The sequence below is a fragment of the Gavia stellata genome, chromosome 2 (genome assembly GCF_030936135.1).
Source record: "Gavia stellata isolate bGavSte3 chromosome 2, bGavSte3.hap2, whole genome shotgun sequence".
NCBI lineage: Eukaryota > Metazoa > Chordata > Aves > Gaviiformes > Gaviidae > Gavia > Gavia stellata.
Genome location: NC_082595.1, coordinates 9,184,672 through 9,202,164, shown reverse-complemented (window position 1 = coordinate 9,202,164; position 17,493 = coordinate 9,184,672). Strand labels below are relative to the sequence as shown.

General features: G+C 42.2%; 2 protein-coding genes across 2 annotated transcripts in view; one reads left to right on the top strand and one right to left on the bottom strand.

Annotated features, from left to right (window-relative positions):
* Positions 1 to 11,164, top strand: part of KCTD3 (potassium channel tetramerization domain containing 3) — a 30,661-nt gene extending 19,497 nt beyond the window's left edge. Inside the window, exons 11-18 of the mRNA XM_059835822.1 lie at positions 3,785 to 3,872; positions 4,009 to 4,125; positions 5,207 to 5,377; positions 6,551 to 6,706; positions 7,703 to 7,799; positions 9,230 to 9,414; positions 9,517 to 9,655; positions 9,999 to 11,164. Coding sequence (XP_059691805.1) covers positions 3,785 to 3,872; positions 4,009 to 4,125; positions 5,207 to 5,377; positions 6,551 to 6,706; positions 7,703 to 7,799; positions 9,230 to 9,414; positions 9,517 to 9,655; positions 9,999 to 10,581 — 1,536 coding nt within the window. The 3' untranslated portion in view covers positions 10,582 to 11,164. The remainder of the gene's footprint in view (positions 1 to 3,784; positions 3,873 to 4,008; positions 4,126 to 5,206; positions 5,378 to 6,550; positions 6,707 to 7,702; positions 7,800 to 9,229; positions 9,415 to 9,516; positions 9,656 to 9,998) is intronic.
* A 939-nt stretch (positions 11,165 to 12,103) lies between these two features.
* USH2A (usherin) overlaps positions 12,104 to 17,493 on the bottom strand; it is a 388,501-nt gene continuing 383,111 nt past the window's right edge. Inside the window, exons 70-72 of the mRNA XM_059835821.1 lie at positions 17,081 to 17,325; positions 14,612 to 14,845; positions 12,104 to 12,237 (exon numbers count right to left, since the gene is read on the bottom strand). Coding sequence (XP_059691804.1) covers positions 12,148 to 12,237; positions 14,612 to 14,845; positions 17,081 to 17,325 — 569 coding nt within the window. The 3' untranslated portion in view covers positions 12,104 to 12,147. The remainder of the gene's footprint in view (positions 12,238 to 14,611; positions 14,846 to 17,080; positions 17,326 to 17,493) is intronic.

Sequence of the window (17,493 nt, the reverse complement as noted above, 5' to 3'; positions counted from 1 at the left end):
TGTCAAGTGTGTGTGTATATTTAAACTTCCTTGTGGATTACAAACTTTGTAAAAATTCACTAGGATTGTAGGAAATAAAAAAATTGTGGGGAATGTGCGACGGCAATTTCTGCACTGTCTGAAAGAAGAAGAAAACAAGTTAAGAAGGCAGTCTGATATCTGGGGATCTCAAAAGTTGTTTTACAGTGGGAGATTCTTCTTCAGCAGAAATGTACATGGTGCTTTAAAGATGTCTCCTGCATGTGGATGCTTCTGGCTACACTGACTTTATTCCTGTTGTCAGAATGCATATTAAATAGAGAGATCCTTGGAGTCTGTATGAGTCTGAAAAAACAGTTGAGCATTCATGTGAGTAACAAAGCTTGTAACATAGCCAGATGTACGTCTTTGTGGCACAAAACCTGGATGCAATAAAAATCCCAAATTGTCTTGCAAATCTCAAGAGGCAGAACTGACCTGAGGCTGCTGTACTGTTTGCTGACTAAGTTCTGATTTAACCCTTAAGTGACAGTACGGCTAACAAATAACACAGATAATAAGCATGGGATAGCCATGCTTCTGCAGCAGAGACATCTTAGTATGGTCTTGAATTAAATAAAACATTATTTAAAGCTCTATTGATGCCTTGCAAAATCTTCTGTTAAGAGACAACTTAATGCTATGTGACAAGCTGGTGTTTGACAATATTTTCTAAAGGAGCAAGTCATAAGGAATAAAAACCAATGTCCCATTCATCATCTTTGTTTCCAGGGGGAGCCACAGAAATCTTTCTGATCACACTAATCACTAATAGTTCTTTAGTTTGACTGACTATTCCTTTGGTGAAAGCATTTCTTATTGAAGAGTAGAAAACCTTTGAGGGGCTTATATGCCAGGATGTCCTAAACACATGCTTTTGGATTTCTAATTTTATTTTTTTTCCTAGCGGATGAGAATAGCTCTCTTTAAAAAAAAAAAAAAAAAACAAAAACCAACAACAAAAAAAAAACCAACCAAAAAATGCCACAAAACCCACAAAACCAAAACAACAAACAAAAACCAAAACCCAAAGCAAACAAAAAACCAAGGAGTTTCAAGGTGCTTTCTGTACCTCAGGCTCTTTTGTTAGTACAGAGAAAAAAACCCCACATCTTCCTATAGATCTTTATCTCCCATTAGAACACATTCTTCTTGAAGAACCCCATAAAGACTTAAGCAGCAGGGTTGTACCTCTGATCTTCAAATTCCTCATGAGAGTACCTGATATTTGTGTAACTTTCCATGAGTTGCCCATAGCTCTGGACTTAGGATGTAATCATACTTGCTGCAGTGAGAGAGGTTTTGAGGAACAGAATGTGCCAATGCCCCATTTCAGACCAAGAACTTTGTTTCCTTTCTGACTTTCTTTCCTGATGCCTTTCTAAGTTCCACTTTAAGGAGGCTTAGTTTGTGCAAAGCTATCCTTCCTTACACTGTGATTTTTGTATTTGATATATTACACCCTGAAGATGTAACTCTGACCTCCGCCTCTAATTGGTTCTCGCATCTTCTTCCCATTTTGGAGATTTGAGCAGACTAGCTGAGATGGTTTCCTTAGTACTTATTCCTCTGGCAATGTTTCAGTTGCAAGCAACAAGGAGAGGAGGTTTTGGGTGCTAGATACATCAGTAATGAAATTCTTAGCATAGGAGAGCTTAAAAGAAGCAGAATATTTAGTGTTACAGAATCACAGAATCACTAAGGTTGGAAAAGACCTGTAAGATCATCAAGTCCAACCATAAAAAAAAAAAAAAAATAAGCGGTAAGATAAAGCAATAGAGTATGACAGAGGAACTTAGTCTGCAAAGTGAGGATTCTCACTGGCCATGTTTTACCAGCGACTGTTGTATAGCGGCGCACTGTTTCCTGATGAAAGTTCACATCTTGGCAGGTAAAACTGCTGAATGACCTCTGGTGTTCCTATCCCTGCTGCAGAAGAAAGGACTCTCCTTGTTTTGTATGATCTGTCTGACCCAGTCAGTCAATCTGCTGTTGGCAGCATTGTGGATCCTTTTGCTCAGACCTCTCCTTGAAGTTGTTATGCCTTCTGCAAGGTGATGAGTAAAGTGATATATCTGTTGATGGGTTGCCTCTACCTTAATTAGTTTTGTAAGCTTTTTGCAGGTGGGAGAGCTTCTGTATATACCTTTGATCCACAGAACCAGAGAGCACACTGCACCGTGATCCATAGACTCTTAGATGCTGAGACTGTTTAGTTTCTTGCCTTTCTGCTCTTGTACTACTACTTTAAAGTAGTCTGGAAAAGAATAAACCTTTTGAAACCAAGTTCTGTGGCCCAGATCGTTAGATGCCTTATTTAATTATATGAATTTGACTGTGGGGAGGGGAGGGTACTTTTTCAGATACAGCTTTTTAAGTACTAAGTGAAAGCATTGAGATCAAGAATAGCAATGCTTTTCAGTAATTGGAAAGGATACTTCTCCAGGTCATTCAATCATCAGTTACATGGGGAAAATCCAAGTGCTTTCCAAGAACAATTTATTTTTAGCACTGGATCTGTGATGAATTATGGGTGAACATAAGTGAGAGAGATGTAGTTCTTTAAACAAAGAAAGGAGCAAAAGTCTCACCTCTTCCCTCCCACCCCCTGAAAATATGCAGAAGCTATGTTCATGTTGCAGCCTTCTCGGTAAGGCTAAGTGATAGCCTTAGAATATGCTTTAGGGGTTTACAGACTATCCTTAGGTTAAGAATGGGTACTGGTTTAGAGTGCTAGCTCTTTTGGGTGCGGGGAAGTTTCTTTGGTTGGTTTGTTTTGCTTTTATCCCACCGATTCATTGTAGGTATTTTGCAGATGATTTTGCAAGTCTCTGAAGCAATTGGAAGGATGCTGCTGGTCAGAGAAAAAATGAGAACTTAAGCTGAAATTTCCATGATTTAGTGTTTAGTGGACTGACTGAAACATATGGAGTACAGGAAAAATGCTATGACTTTGTGCATGTTTGAGTGGTCTGAATAAAATGGCTTTTGGCTTTTTCTTCCTCGGGGAAGAATTGCTTGAGATAGGGGATCATATGTAGGATAAGCTAAACTTTTTCTTTGCTTGAGATCTCTGTCCCACCTGAGGGGATAAGCACTCCTTTTGATCCTAGAGGGCAAAGAGAGGGTATCCTTAATCCCCATCTTAAGTTGTAGACCAGTAAGTAAAATATGACAGGACTGCCTTCCAGTTTATTTGGTGTGGATGTGTATTGGAAGTGGGAAATTGTAATGGGACAAGAATTTTTTTTCCCTCATTATATATCTGCTAGAGGCTGAGGTCTCCATAGAGGCTGGCAGAGGGACACAAGAGCTGGGGGTAAAGGAAGGCTTAGAGAGGCAACATCTAGTTCCTTTGCCCAGCAACCTCTTAAGGAGTTGTCAGAAAGGCAAGAAGGGATAGGACAGAAAGTGTGAAGTACTATTGGAAAAAAAAACCACCTCTTTTGAAGATGTGGTTTAGCTCCAACGCTTTAAGCTTTGTGCCTTCACATGGAGAAGGATCTTCCAGAGCACTTGTGCTAACTTGTCTGCATGCTGCTGCTGAACTCCATGACTTAAGATCCAGTTTGGTAGAAGCATGTGATCTACCAGCAGTACTTTAAGAACGCTATTGTATGTGCAAGTGCGTGCACAACAGCTTCAGACACGTACCAAACTCAGGTGTTCTTCAACAAAATGTACTGCAAATGTTTGAAAACTGAGAAAGTAGCAACCTAACTTCTTCATTTGTTTATTTTTATTTTTTTCTTTCTGTTTGCGCTAGGTTCAGGATGTTGTTCCTATCACAAGCTATGATACTGCTGGGTCTTTTCTGCTGTTGGGCTGTAACAACGGCTCTATCTACTATATAGGTAAGAAATAGGGGCAGGGTGGAATAAAAAGGAGGTGGTACTGAGCAGCTTTGTTCTTAAAATCTTTAGTTGGTCTAAGTTGCATCAGAACAACTCTGTCTATTCAGAGTAATAAACAAATGTCTCTTCCCCACAGACATGCAGAAGTTCCCATTGCGAATGAAAGACAATGATCTTCTAGTGACAGAATTGTACCATGATCCCTCCAATGATGCTATAACAGCGCTCAGTGTCTACCTCACACCTAAAACAAGTCAGTATTCTATCACTGTCTGTTCAGTGAGAGTCTGTTATGGATGTGGGTTTCTTCTTTTTTCTAAATGGACTTTTTCTATTGCTGCATAGCAGGGCTAAAGCAGACAAGGTAGCCCTTGACATAAACAATGAATTTTTCTTCATTTCATCATCTTCAAATGAATGATGAACACTAGGCGTAACTGTTTCCCCTTACATCTGTACATACGTATAAATAGGTACATGTACTTACATGTATGCATCCATATGCTTGTACATAATGCAGTAAACATTAATGAATAATGTAATAACATAATGCATCATATATTAATGCTTGTGCATAATGTACCTTTGCTGGTTTTAAGCCTTTTACACAATATAAGCAGTTAGATTATGAATTGTATTCACTGAAATAGTTTGTGGTGAACTGAGGGGTGACGACCTTGCTGTTGTGTCTAACCTTGTAACCAATGTACTAAAAACCATTTCCATATGCAGCTGAATGATGCTTAGCTATTGTGTCTATACACCCTTTTGTAATCACAGTGCAGCTCTCTCTTAAAAAAAAAACCCCAAAACAAAAAAAAAACACCTACCAAAAAGCCCACAAAACCAAAGTAAAACCCAAAAAGAACCCAAACTGGGAGAAAGTGATTACTTCCATAACTATATTGATACTGCAGTGACCTTTTTAACTATAGTCCTCCCTGCTCTTGCTTTCCCATTTGCCTCCCACTAAAGCAGAAAAATAAACAGTATGTGGCATGTATTGACCATATCACTGTGAGGAGTGCCAAAATATCCGATCATATGGCTTTATCCATCTCTTCTTTCACTTCCAGAAGGGAGGAGAGAATGGGAGAGAAGGCTGTTGTTAAAAGGCAGTATTGAAGAGTGTAGTATAGAATTGAACAAATGCTGGGCTTTTTTTAGTGGCAAAATGTCCTTTCTATTCATGAGAAAATAATGAGTAAACAGTGTTTAAATATCTGTCTTACTGTGGAAGCTTGGAAATACTATTTTCTACTGCCTTATTCCCTGGTCCCAGTAAGACAAGCTTTCATTCCTGGGGTGAACAACTGTGTTCTTGCTTGCTTTAGGTGTAAGTGGCAATTGGATTGAGATTGCATACGGCACGAGCTCTGGAGCAGTGAGGGTGATTGTACAGCACCCTGAAACAGTTGGGTCTGGGCCTCAGCTCTTTCAGACCTTCACAGTTCATCGAAGTCCTGTTACGAAGATCATGCTCTCAGAGAAACACCTTGTGTCAGGTAATCTCTTCAGTGCACAAATTTGTATTGGTGGTTCTCCCCTCCTTCTGAGCATTGAAGTATTTGTATGCATTGCTTTATAACTTGCATTGTTCCCGCATGTGATAGAAGTGAGTTGGACAGATTTGGGGGTGAGAGAGGGCCTAGATTGGTTTGGATCCTCTTTCTTAAAGTAAGCATTCTTCAAAGCCTTTAGCAGTTAAAAGGCAGGCTTTATTTGACCAGATACTGGAACAACTAACTCTTTCATCTGTGTTTTACTCTAAGGTTGCCATTTGTGGAAATAAAAGGGTTTGTAAACAAAGTATCCCTGTCAAGTCTTATTGTTGTGGGCAGGTCATTTAGGACTTGTCTTTTAACAGCCTTTCAGGAGCTTTCTGGATTGCAGCAAAATGTGCACCATCTCCTCTTGGGCCCTGGAAAAAGCCTTCCCATGGCTTCAAAGGGCTGCCTGCGTTTCTTCTTTTCTCAGCAGTCTCCCAGTGTTTGTTGTGCTATCCTGTTTGTCCTATCTTATGCTCAGGAAAGTGTCTTGCTTTCAGGAAGAAGGCAATCACTCCTCCTTCTGTAAGAATCTATTTCACCCAGAATCCAGCAACCAGGGCATGGCAGGGAACAGATTTACTTTCTGCTACTACCCCATTTCTTTTACAAAAGGAACAGGAAATATGGTATCCAATTACATTGCAAACAAACAGCCCAGAGGTCATCTGTTCCCCTGCAACTTGGTGCTAAACCCTCAGTGCCAGGAAAGGGCACATCTGTATGTAGAAAACTGAGTAACTGATGAATGAAATAGAAGAGCAGTACTGTGTGATGAGGGTTCTGCTGCCAGGCGGCTCTCATGCCATGTCTTGTCCTAGCACACAGAGGATTGAAGTGTGCTGTAGGCTACTGGTGCTGACTCAGTCAGACCTTAATGTTGTGTTACACCTGCCTCAGTTTGTTTCTTGAATTTCTGAAGGAAGAGACAAAACTAATAGAAAACGGGACATCAGCAGCAATTTGTAGATTGTTAGATAATTGTCTGGAGATTCTATGTGACCTGACATTGGCTAAATTCTGCTTGACCACTCAGTCTTGAAAAACTATCATATAGAAATCATTAGAGAAGTTTACCTCAAAAGTTTTGTCATCCCTTGTAAATGTTATTGTACATCTTTTCCTTTCTAGTTTGTGCTGATAACAACCATGTACGGACATGGACTGTGACTCGGTTCCGGGGAATGATTTCAACTCAGCCAGGCTCAACACCTCTTGCATCATTCAAAATCTTATCCCTGGAGGAAGCAGAGAGTCATGGCAGTTACTGTTCTGGAAATGACATTGGTAGGATGTCTCTCGAATGGACTGTGCTGAGCCTGTACATTCACTGGTCTCATAAAAGTTTAACAGACCTTCAACCCTGTAACATGCAAGTCAGCTGACGGGTGTAAGCTCTTAGATACTGCTCTCCCCTTGAAAAGACGGCAGGGATCTGTAAGATTCACCTGGAAATACTCACTATTTAGGCTGTATAGAGTGGGTACACTTAAAGGGCTTACTCTGAAGGTGAGGAAAAAAGGAGGAAAAACTTTCGAACACAATACTATACCTCTTCCTTGAGCAAACTGATGTAGCATTTCACTTTTGTTTTAACTAGAGAATGACTGAAAGCACAGGAGATTCTATTAAAGCAGATGAGCATAGCAAGGTTTGGGTCTACTGCAAATTCCAGTTCACTGTTCAGTCAGGGTTAAATAAGGCACATGTGAAAAATTCTTAAATTCATTTGAAGTTGTGACAAAGTTTACTGAAGCCTTGAAACTGCAGAGGTAAATGGTGCTAGCACATTGCTCTAGCAAGATACTGGAGGAATGCATATGGGTAGACAGGTAGTCTAGATTCCTTTGTGGTCTGAGTCTTGCAAATGAACCTTTGATGAATAGGATGCCCTGTGAACTCAGGGTGGGGTCAGTACTGTGGCAAGAAAAATGATTAAGCCTTTAAACATCTAGGAGCTGCAGAATAAGAAAGTACTTATTGTTATTATAGAGGCCATATCTAGGGTTTGTACTGACCTAGTAATTCCTCCAGGAACATGCAGAAAACTCAAGAATGCGTGTCCTTTAAAATAAAACAACAGAAAAGATTTGTATCTGTAGAAGCTTCTGACTGTTGGATGGCTTTTTCTAGCTATTAGTCATCTTCGGTTTCCTGGTGCTGATGCTTTAAAATTGCAGTGGTCATACTAATACGCGTTTGGGTCTTCAGGATTGCGTGGGGAAGAGGGTGAGGGAATTGAAACAAACAAACAAACAAGTGATAGTTCTGTTTTTTCTTTAGGACCCTTTGGTGAACGTGATGATCAACAGGTGTTTATCCAAAAAGTTGTTCCCATCACTAATAAGCTGTTTGTAAGGCTGTCTTCAACTGGGAAAAGGTACCTGTGTGTTTCGGGTTTTAAGTGGGAAAGGAGCAGGACTGTTCACGTGATGGGGTCTGCCATCCCTTGGGGATGCATGCAGTTGCACTTAGCAAGCTTCTAATATGCTTGACAGCTCTGGCTGAACTCTAGTTTCTGTGTTAGTAACAGAACTGTACTTCATGATCTACCGTAACCTAGAAGCCAAATAGCATTTTGAAAAATGTAATATCAGAGACCCACTTCATGATGGCTCACCTGCTGAGCTCACAAAACAAACGTTTGTGTTCCTCTACAGAATTTGTAAGTCTCAGCCATGGTACCATGCTAACATTAAATTTCAAAACGAATGCTGAAGTTGCTGATGGCAGGGATTACGCTGCTCACAAAGGTAGACAGGGAAGCAGTTTCTCTCTTCCTTTGCACTTGTTTTTGAAGATATTAGGACGTTTAAAACTAAGACACTGTCTTCTAGGTCAGCTATACCATTATTTACTTAGGCTTGACTTCATAATAGTCTACTACATTACTGCCAATGTAGTAAAAAAAGTTGCCAAATAACCACAGCTGCTTTTCTTCGTGTTAGGCTAGGAAGATGGCAAAAAAGATGGTGCATCTCAGTTCTATGCTTCTTATTATTCTCGCATCTCTTGCCTAATAACTTTGAATCTGGGTGAAAATGTTGATGCCTTAACACTATTGGCATTTGAATTGAGGACAGAAGCCCTGCGGATTACTGATGTGCCTTTTTTTTCTTTTCCTTACTTCAGGCTAGATCTGTATGTAGTGGAGAATTTTATTAGATGAATTATTTTGGCACTTCTTGGGTAAAAAGCTCAATACAGAGAGCCAGTAAAACAAATTACCCAGAATACCTGAGGTTCTGGTGTGGAGTCTGGCTTAGCAGCTTAGTTTTGGGAGTCCTTTTTCTCTCACTCTCCACATAAGCTTCTAAAATAAAAGGAAAAAAGTGATGGAGATCTGCCATGTCAAGTGATATTGCAGTTGTCATAAGACAAAAGTTATCTGTATAGATAACCTTGGATTTATCATCCTTGGATTTTTTTGCCTATCTTTCATATGGTTAAATGTGCTATATGTGCAGGTTAGTTTTCTAGAGTGTCTAGTGTATGAAGGGGCTAGTTGCTGTCATTCTTGTGAGAGCCTTAGGTTTCTAATCATTGCAAGCTGAAAATGGACATTGAACATATGGGGGTTCCCTAATGAAAATAAACAAGTAGTAAGACTGCAGATGGATTGGGGGGAAGCTACTGTCTGTAGCTGAGCAGCATGCTGGTCATGCATGGGAAGGAATTTCATCTGCAAGAAAGGTGTTTTTCTGATGGCAGGTTTGGTGCCTTCTCAGAAAATCAGAACAGTACTGACTTTACTGGCCGAACTCTGCCAGGTGCAATTGTTTTGGTAACTTGGGGTTTCTCTTCCTGTAGGATCTGTGAGATTCAGGCAGTTGACTGCACTACCATCTCATCATTTACTGTGCGAGAATGTGAAGGATCCAGCAGAATGGGCTCCCGGCCACGCCGCTACCTCTTCACTGGGCATTCAAATGGCAGCATCCAGATGTGGGACCTGACCACAGCTATGGACATGGTTAATAAGAGTGAAGACAAAGGTAAGTTGTGTTATGCCAGGACCATGTTGTGGTTCTTTTTCTGTCCTCACATATGCATGGCTGCGGTAAATGGACTTGGGCACTCAAAGCTGTCTCTTTCAGATGTTGGCGGCCCCACAGAGGAAGAGCTGCTCAAGTTGCTTGATCAGTGTGACTTGAGTACGTCTCGCTGTGCCACACCCAACATCAGTCCGGCAACCTCAGTTGTTCAGCCGAACCGGCTTCGGGAATCTAATTCCAGGTAAGTTGCTAAGGACGGCACTAGCTGCAGACACCAAAGGTTTTACCCTTCAGGTAGGCAAAGAGGGGTTTGGTGACCTGAATGCTGTAGCTGAGCCCCTGAATCCATGCCCTAAGTGTCTTGAACTACACACGCATACTCCTCGATTTCTGTTGGTTTATATGTGTGCAGATTAAACCATCCTATGAGAATTTGAAGTAAGTGATCTGGAAGCCCTTGTGTGGGGGTTGCGATGAGTGTATTGCTATTTTAGTGGGAGTTGCAGTGGTGGGTGGGAGCAGGATGTGCTATTCTCAGCCTAACATCTTCTGCTCTTGTCCTTGGTTGTTTTTCTTTTTTGAAGCCTCCAATTGCAGCACCACGAAACAATCCATGAAACAGCCACATATGGTTCTGTGAGGCCATACAGAGAAAGCCCCCTGTTGGCAAGAGCAAGGCGGACGGAGAGCTTTCACAGTTACCGGGACTTCCAGGCTTTTAACTTATCCAGCAAAAGCCCAACAGAAAAGGCAGCTGCTGCAAATGGGAATTCAAGCCAGACAGAGGCCAGGAAGGCAACAGCTGAGGGCAGTGCAGCTGAGAGGAAGGCGGTCCTGACAACATCACTTGAAGTGCGAGGCACGGGTGTGACAGATGCAGGTGGGTGTTGCAGTACAGAGGTTCACCGTCTGCCAGAAAGTTCTTTGGATCTCAAAAGAAGAGGACCAGAAGAGGAGAGTGAAGCCAAAGCAGAAAGCAAAAAGAAAATGGGTTTTGAAGGAGCTGGCTTCCTGGGAAGAAAGAAAGTGCCTCTCCTGGCCTCTGCACCAGTCCTTGCTGAAGGTGGGCCTGAATTACCTGGTGCAGCTTCTCCATCGCCTACGAAGACAGCTGCTTCACCACGTCACCGAAAGAATGACTCATCCTGCCAAGATTATGGCTTGTGAAAATGTGACTGGTGGCAAAGGTGAGGCGCAGGTGCCCTCTGGCTGGTAGCAGCCATAACATTACATGTTGTGGGTTGTTTCTTGAACGGGACTTTGTTCTGATACCCAGAATGAAAATTGTAAGGTTATGAGAAAGTACCTGGCTGCTGCCAAACCTTTGAAGAGTCGTCCACATCAATGTGTGGCTTTATGTAATGCTCCAAAATGTAGTGCGGTACTTGGTCCAAAATATTGTTGTGCATTCTTGCGTAAACGTGGTCAGGCATGTGATATGTTGTGATTATTTTTTGTTTTGGGGAAGAGAGGGTGCTAAAGGAATACTTGGTTGCTCAGTGGAAGATGCCTTTTAGACACAGCCACACATTGCTCTGCAGAACTGCTGCTGTCTTGGCTGGATTTTGCCTAATTCACAGGGCTGCCTCTGTAGTCTTGTTTTATGAATGGGATCCTTGCTCTGTATGCTGCTGTCTGAACTCTGAAATGTTTTGTGCAGGTTAAGGAGGAAGCTATTCAGAAGAGCATATTATTTTGCCTCTTAGTCCAAATAAATTGCCAGAGGAGTGTTGCTTGTGCTTTCTGAAAATGTGTGGTATCAGATGATGGGTTTTGCTGATTGTGACTGAGAGCATGCACAAAAATACGCTTGGCAGAATACACAGAACTGGCAGTCTCTTGAGGGCTTCCTTGTCACTTCCTCTGGAAAAAGGACAGAGATGAATATGGGAGTAGTTTTACTGTCATGGTATAATAATTCTCAATTACAAGTGCCTTGACGTGATATTTCCTACCTGTGTTGCACTGGCTGCTTGCTGTTTGCTCCTAGTTTACTGTGGGTGGTGAACAAATTTTATTGCCTGTAGATTAGTAATACCATAAGCAAAAGGGAAGGCTGTGACAGCAAGTGTTTAATAGGGAGTGGGTTAGGAGGTTTTCTACCCCTGAAAAAGCACGCTTGGTCTTAAGCATTAATTTATGGCTTTTTTTAAACTTGAGCCAAGAGGGTGGGGAAGAGGGAAGCAGAGAACGCAAACATTAAAGCAACTCCATAAGAATTCCTTCATTTGCTGTTTATTCACCTATGCATGAACACAGTTTTGTGGTGGAGCTTTGTCAGGCCAGGAAAAGACATGGCTATCTTGCCACAAAGGCCCCTTTTAGCCACATACTGTTTTTTGGACAGGTAAAAGACTTTTCCTTACCAAACACGCTGCCCCCCTCCTGCCCCCACAACCCTACTCAACTGTGAAAGTTGGATGAGAGACAAACATGAGAGCCTCTACCTTCACAGTCTTCTATTACTGTATGACTTAGGGATTTTCAAACTGTTCTCTTACCTTTATGAGGTGTCAGTGCTAACACACAGTTGTTACTATACAGTTAAAGAGATAGTGGAAAAAAAGGCCAACTTACCCCACCCCATCCCCTCCCAAAAAACATTTTTGTCTTTTAACTAGTGGGCATGGGGTGGGGAAAGAGCAGCCCTATCCCTTCCCCCAGAGGCCATGCAGGCTGCTTTTGGCAAGTTACCCACTTTCCATTTTCTAGAGAAGGTGGTTGTTGTGTTCTTCAGAGGTGGGTGTCAGTGAATGTGGTGTGCTCCTTGGTGACGGTGCTGAAGCCTTTGATGACATTGACAAGATCTTCTTCATCTACATACTGTTAGAAGAGGGGGGGGAAAAAAAAAAGCATGTGAGCCAAAGCTGTACCAGACTAAAGGTGATTCCTTCATTTCTCTTTCCTCCCACACCCTAAATAACAGTTCTGAAATAGTCAGATAAGTAAGTGCATTTCTACCTCTCTACATGTTTTCCCATTCCTCCTGGCATGAGGTAAGAACCTAAAGCATTCAAGCACCTGAATCCAAACCAGCTAGATTTTCATGGTAACCAATGAGTTGAAAAAAAAATAAATCAATTACTATATATATATCTGATAAATGGTAAATAAAATAGCATTTGTTACAGTGTGATGGGAAACTTGGAGAGATGAAAAGAAAAAGAATACAGTTTACATTTATTTTTGTATAACAACCATGTCACCTGTGATTTAGGTAAGATTTTGTTCTTTAAGCTTCTAAAGGAGGGTCTGAGCTTCTTCCAACTGCAGTCATGCTAATGTATTGAGCCAGAGAAAGAGTTGAAAGCAAGAGAGAAATAAACTGTTTCCATAGCATAAAGACATCACCAGCAGTGTTACTGCAGATATGTGTCCTGGGCTACTTCAACCATTTGGTATATTAATTTGCAAGCTGGACAAAGGGGTGAACAAAACTTGCTGACAGCCCTAAGCTACTGAGTGTAATAAAGGGAAGAACTGAGTGAAAAGCACTGCAGGAGGTTTGTGTGCAAGACAGTAGCAGAGCAACCCAGGAGCAGAGGCTGTTTGGCTCAGGGAAGCGTAGAGCAATGTACAGAGGGTGGACAGAAGAGCCTGGCTTTGTGTGTGTGTATATATATATCCGCTGATTTTAAAAAGCAGTTGAGCTCATGCTGTCAGGGTTGTTTGCCACCAAACATGAGAGGAGGTTTTTGTTCTTCTGCTCCTACCACTTCTGAAACTCATTGGACTATTCTGTAAACCAATACCAACATGCCAACATCCAGCATGTGTATGGGGGTTTGCAAGCTAAACCAAATCATGGCATTAGCACAAGATAAGCAGATACAGCAAGAGCTTCATCTCTTAGCATCGGGAAGCTGTTCTTTTGGCTAGTAAGATTATATAGAGGTATATTGTGGGTGCACTGTTAGTCCCCAAGGAATTAAGTCACAAGCATGTGATAGCTCTAAGAAAATGACTTGAGGCTGAGTCACAATACCACTGACTGGGAAAGTCCATGAGCTGCAGAGTGCAGGCTGGAAGATTAACCTATACCTATAGGGGTTTTGCTTAGAGCTAAGTATCACTATCTTATTACTTAAGCCTCAGCTCTTGTGGTCTAAACAGGTAGGGTAGCAACGCCCCCGTACTGTGTCACGCCTATACGTCCCAGCCCTTCTAGGTCTTTGGTGTACTGAAGGTGGAAGGCCAAGGAAGCTGTCTGGATTTATGTGCTAGACCATCCTTCTCCAGTTTGCTTTGCATTTTGGACAAGATCTGCTCAATGATAACTGCAGACTCCATCTAACTTTGTTACTGCCTCACATGCCCTTCACCCCCATCTGTCCCCTTTGTAGGAACCTTGTTAGTCAGCTTTTTCTGGGAGCAAACACTCACATCTTGCTGGCTCCTGAAACCCTTCCCACACATTTGCTCAGGGAAAGGTGGAAGCCAGGGAGGTGGAGGTTAAAAAGCCTTTTTCCTGGTGACAAAGACGAAGGGAAGTTGTCACTGTCCTTGACATGAGAATCATAACTTCTTATGTCTGTGTGTTCAGGTCTACATTGCTGACACTGGCCAATCCTCTCCTCTCCTCTCCTATATTAAAAGACAGATACTCTGCCTGCACGCACAACCTCCTTCTACTCCCATGTGGGCAGAGTTTGAAATAATTTATCACAAATGCCAGAAGATCTGAGCGTTCACATGATCTCTGCATTATGACTGAGCAGAGGACAGAGTGCAGGTCTTGTCAGCAGTTGAGTCCAAGGTCACAGAACAGGAGTCACTAGAACACAAGGTCCTGTTTCTGGCACTGAATGTGTAAAGGATGCCGAGACATCCCTCCTCACATATGTACATTTGCTGAAATGCAGGGAGAGAAAAGCCTATGCGTTAGCCAAACAAAAGGGTATTCTTCAAGGTGCATATCCCTGGTAGACCATGGAGTTACTGGTTCAGTGGAAACCACAGACAGATGCATGTGGACCCATCACATCCTATAAGAGGAGTGTGTGATCACCTGCGGCTCCAGAAGAGAGCAGTAGGCCAGAAGGATTTTGAGGATCTAATCTCTGACCATATCCTTCTAGGTCTTTGGCTGTATCTCCAGCAGCTTTTGATATTAGACCTTTTCACAATTCTAACAGAACAGACAAATCACTAGCAGCTGACACACACAACAGCATCGCAGAGGAACAGGAGTCCTTACCAAGCCACGACCAATAGTGCGATGATTGCGAATAATGGCATCCCAAGGTGATTCTTCAACAAGAGACTTTTTATCATAGAGGTCGAGGAGCTGGCTGACACTACGATGAAGAGAGGCTTGGGAATATGTGCGACTTAGCTGGCTCTGACTTGCTCTCCTTGCCCCAGATGCAATATGGACACTGCGGTTGCTCGTGGGAGAACCAGCTCCTGGAATTTTCGTATCTGCTAGCCCCTATGAGGAAGGCACAAACTAATAAATAAATTAAAAAAAAAAAAAAGGGCATGGTCTCAAACATTTTATCTAAACAAAAACAAAGCAGGAGTGGAAGAGAACAGAGAAACCATGCTTCAAAAATCATGCACAGAAAAAAAAAAAATGGACCTTTCCCCACTGTAGGACAATCATATAATTAAAAAGAAAAAAAACCCAACCCTGTAAAACAGGACTTTCCCTGATTTTTTTTTTTCTCTCCCTAATTTTTTTTTTTTTAAAAAGAAGTAGCCAACAGGCAGAGGTCCAAAGATTTTTGACTACCAGAATGATAGCCTAGACTTGCACAGCAAGGGGATGTTAGCAGACTTCCTTTCACAGTTATCATGACCAGGGAAGACATTCACCCACCAGGAGCAACATGCAATGTAAGATGCCTTCGTACATGCTCTTTGGGTCATCTGGTACATCACACATCTTGCAACTCGGCAAGCTAATGACTCTACCTCAAAGTGCGTTGTATAACTTTTGAGAGTGACACTGCTTGATGAATCAGACGTGTCAGCAATGGTCTCAAACTGAGATTAAACAGAGGGAGGAAAAGCATTAGGGCAGGGCAAGGTGCAGTGCAGGTGCAGTCTGTTCCTTAGGGAGGCTGTGAATTAGCTGCAGCTCTGTGAAGGGGAGTGACATAGCAGGATGTGGGGGAGCAAGGGAACTGGCAAAGAAGAGGCACTGTTTAACTTTTAACTGGTCATCAAGTACCTCGTGGGCAGCCAGCATTGCTTGCCACATGACCTCACTAACAATGGTAAACCACAAGCAATTTTGGCACTTCATAGCAGCTCTAGCCTAACTTCTCAGATTAAGTAAGTAAGTCCTTCAATGGATGCACTGTAGAATCTTCCTTTCTATTAAGTCCATGAGCTTCTGGAAAAAGAAAAAGGAAAAAAAAAAGAAAAAAAAAAGAAAAAAAAAGAAAAAAAAGAAAAGGGGCAGGGACATGGAAAGGAATTGTGCAGGCATGCCAACAGCAAAGACATTTTGAAGTCAAGAGGAACAACAAGACATAACAGACTGTAGAGGAAAAAGGAATCAAAACCATGAGACCAAAAAAAGAAGTTTCTTATGCTCTTAGCCTTTGCCAGGAGAAGGGGCACACTGGAAATCCCGTTGTTTCCAAGAGCTCCATCGTTGAGGCACAGATGCAGCTTCTTGGCACTGAGACAAGTAGGAACAGAATGCGTGAAGGATGCAGGAGTCACTATCCTGCTTGATGGCACTCACAGGAAAAAGAAGCTGAGAAGTGACAAGAAGAATCAGCTCATGGCCTGTGCCTGGGAAGAAGCACGGAAATGGAAAGCACTGCTGCTTCCAGTCTCGTGACAATTGCTATATTCCTTTTGTCTTGCTTTTCCTCAAAGGGTAGGATAGCACTACTATGCTACGTGGTGGAACATGTTCTTTATCAATTTTTTTTTGTTTTTGTTTTTTTTTTTACAGAATTATAACTTGTCATAATAAAAATGATACAAAGCCTTCCTCTTTATCACTCCCCAGCAGTCCTCCTCTGACCTCTCTGGTGGTCCCGCTGTGGCTCTATGTGCAGAGATATACACAAACATTTTGTGAAGGTCCCTAGCTTTTCCCTGGTCGCACTTGCTCTCCCCCAAACCTTCCTGGCATGCAGCTTGTCCTAAAGCAGTCCAGCTGGGTGGTGGGTGGATACTAGAAAGAAATAGAGCCTTTACCTAAGTCCTGCTTTTTGCAGGCACATTTCATGGATCCCTGACAAAGACCCTCAGATTGATCCTGGTTAGCCAGCCACAACAGATAGTTGGGAACACATGAAAGGTTCCTCTGAAAAGCACATTTTATCACCTACCTTCTCACAGCATGCCAAGGCCTTTTCAGCTCTATTGCAGATGTCAGCTAACATCAGGTGACATCAGTGGCTTCGCATTTTCTGTGACTCCAGATCCAAATTTTGTCTTAGGCATCAGAAGCATTTCAGGGCCTGCAGACCAGGTGCCATAGGGCTCTTTTTTGGACTAAGCACCTGTAGCCTGACTCTCTGTGCCTGTGTAGGTACACCAGACAGCCCTTTTCCCACACTGAACAGCCTTCATTTGGTAACCAAGAGTGCAACAAAATGGTGGAAGTAGGAAGGAAAACTGTATGTGTGTTGGGGGGGGGGGGGCAGATAAAAGTGTCACGTAATGGATACACAACATAATTGCATTTTACCAAACATACCGGATGGGTTTCACCTGATGAATACACACTCATTGGTGACGTTCTTTTCTGGAGTGGAACTAAAGGAGGTCTGTCTCGTGCATAGGGTTGCTTGTGGACTTTCCTTTGAAGAATTAAGGAGAGAAGAAGAGCCAAGAGGATCAAACCTAGAACTACCATCACAACTGCAAACCACAACTCGTTGTAGAATTTTGCTCGTTTGGACTCTGCTTTGTCCTTCTCTCCAGGTGTTGTCAAGATCAGACCTGTAAAAATCAAAAGGGATTAGGGGAGAAAGGGAATGTTATTTCAGAAAGCGTTTAACAATGTGCTAGTCCTTTCCTTGCTAATAAATTAGGCAGAAATTTAAGTAATTTTGTCGTCGTGCTTATTTGCAGTTATGTTCAAGGTGGCATAATGGTTCAATATGCTAG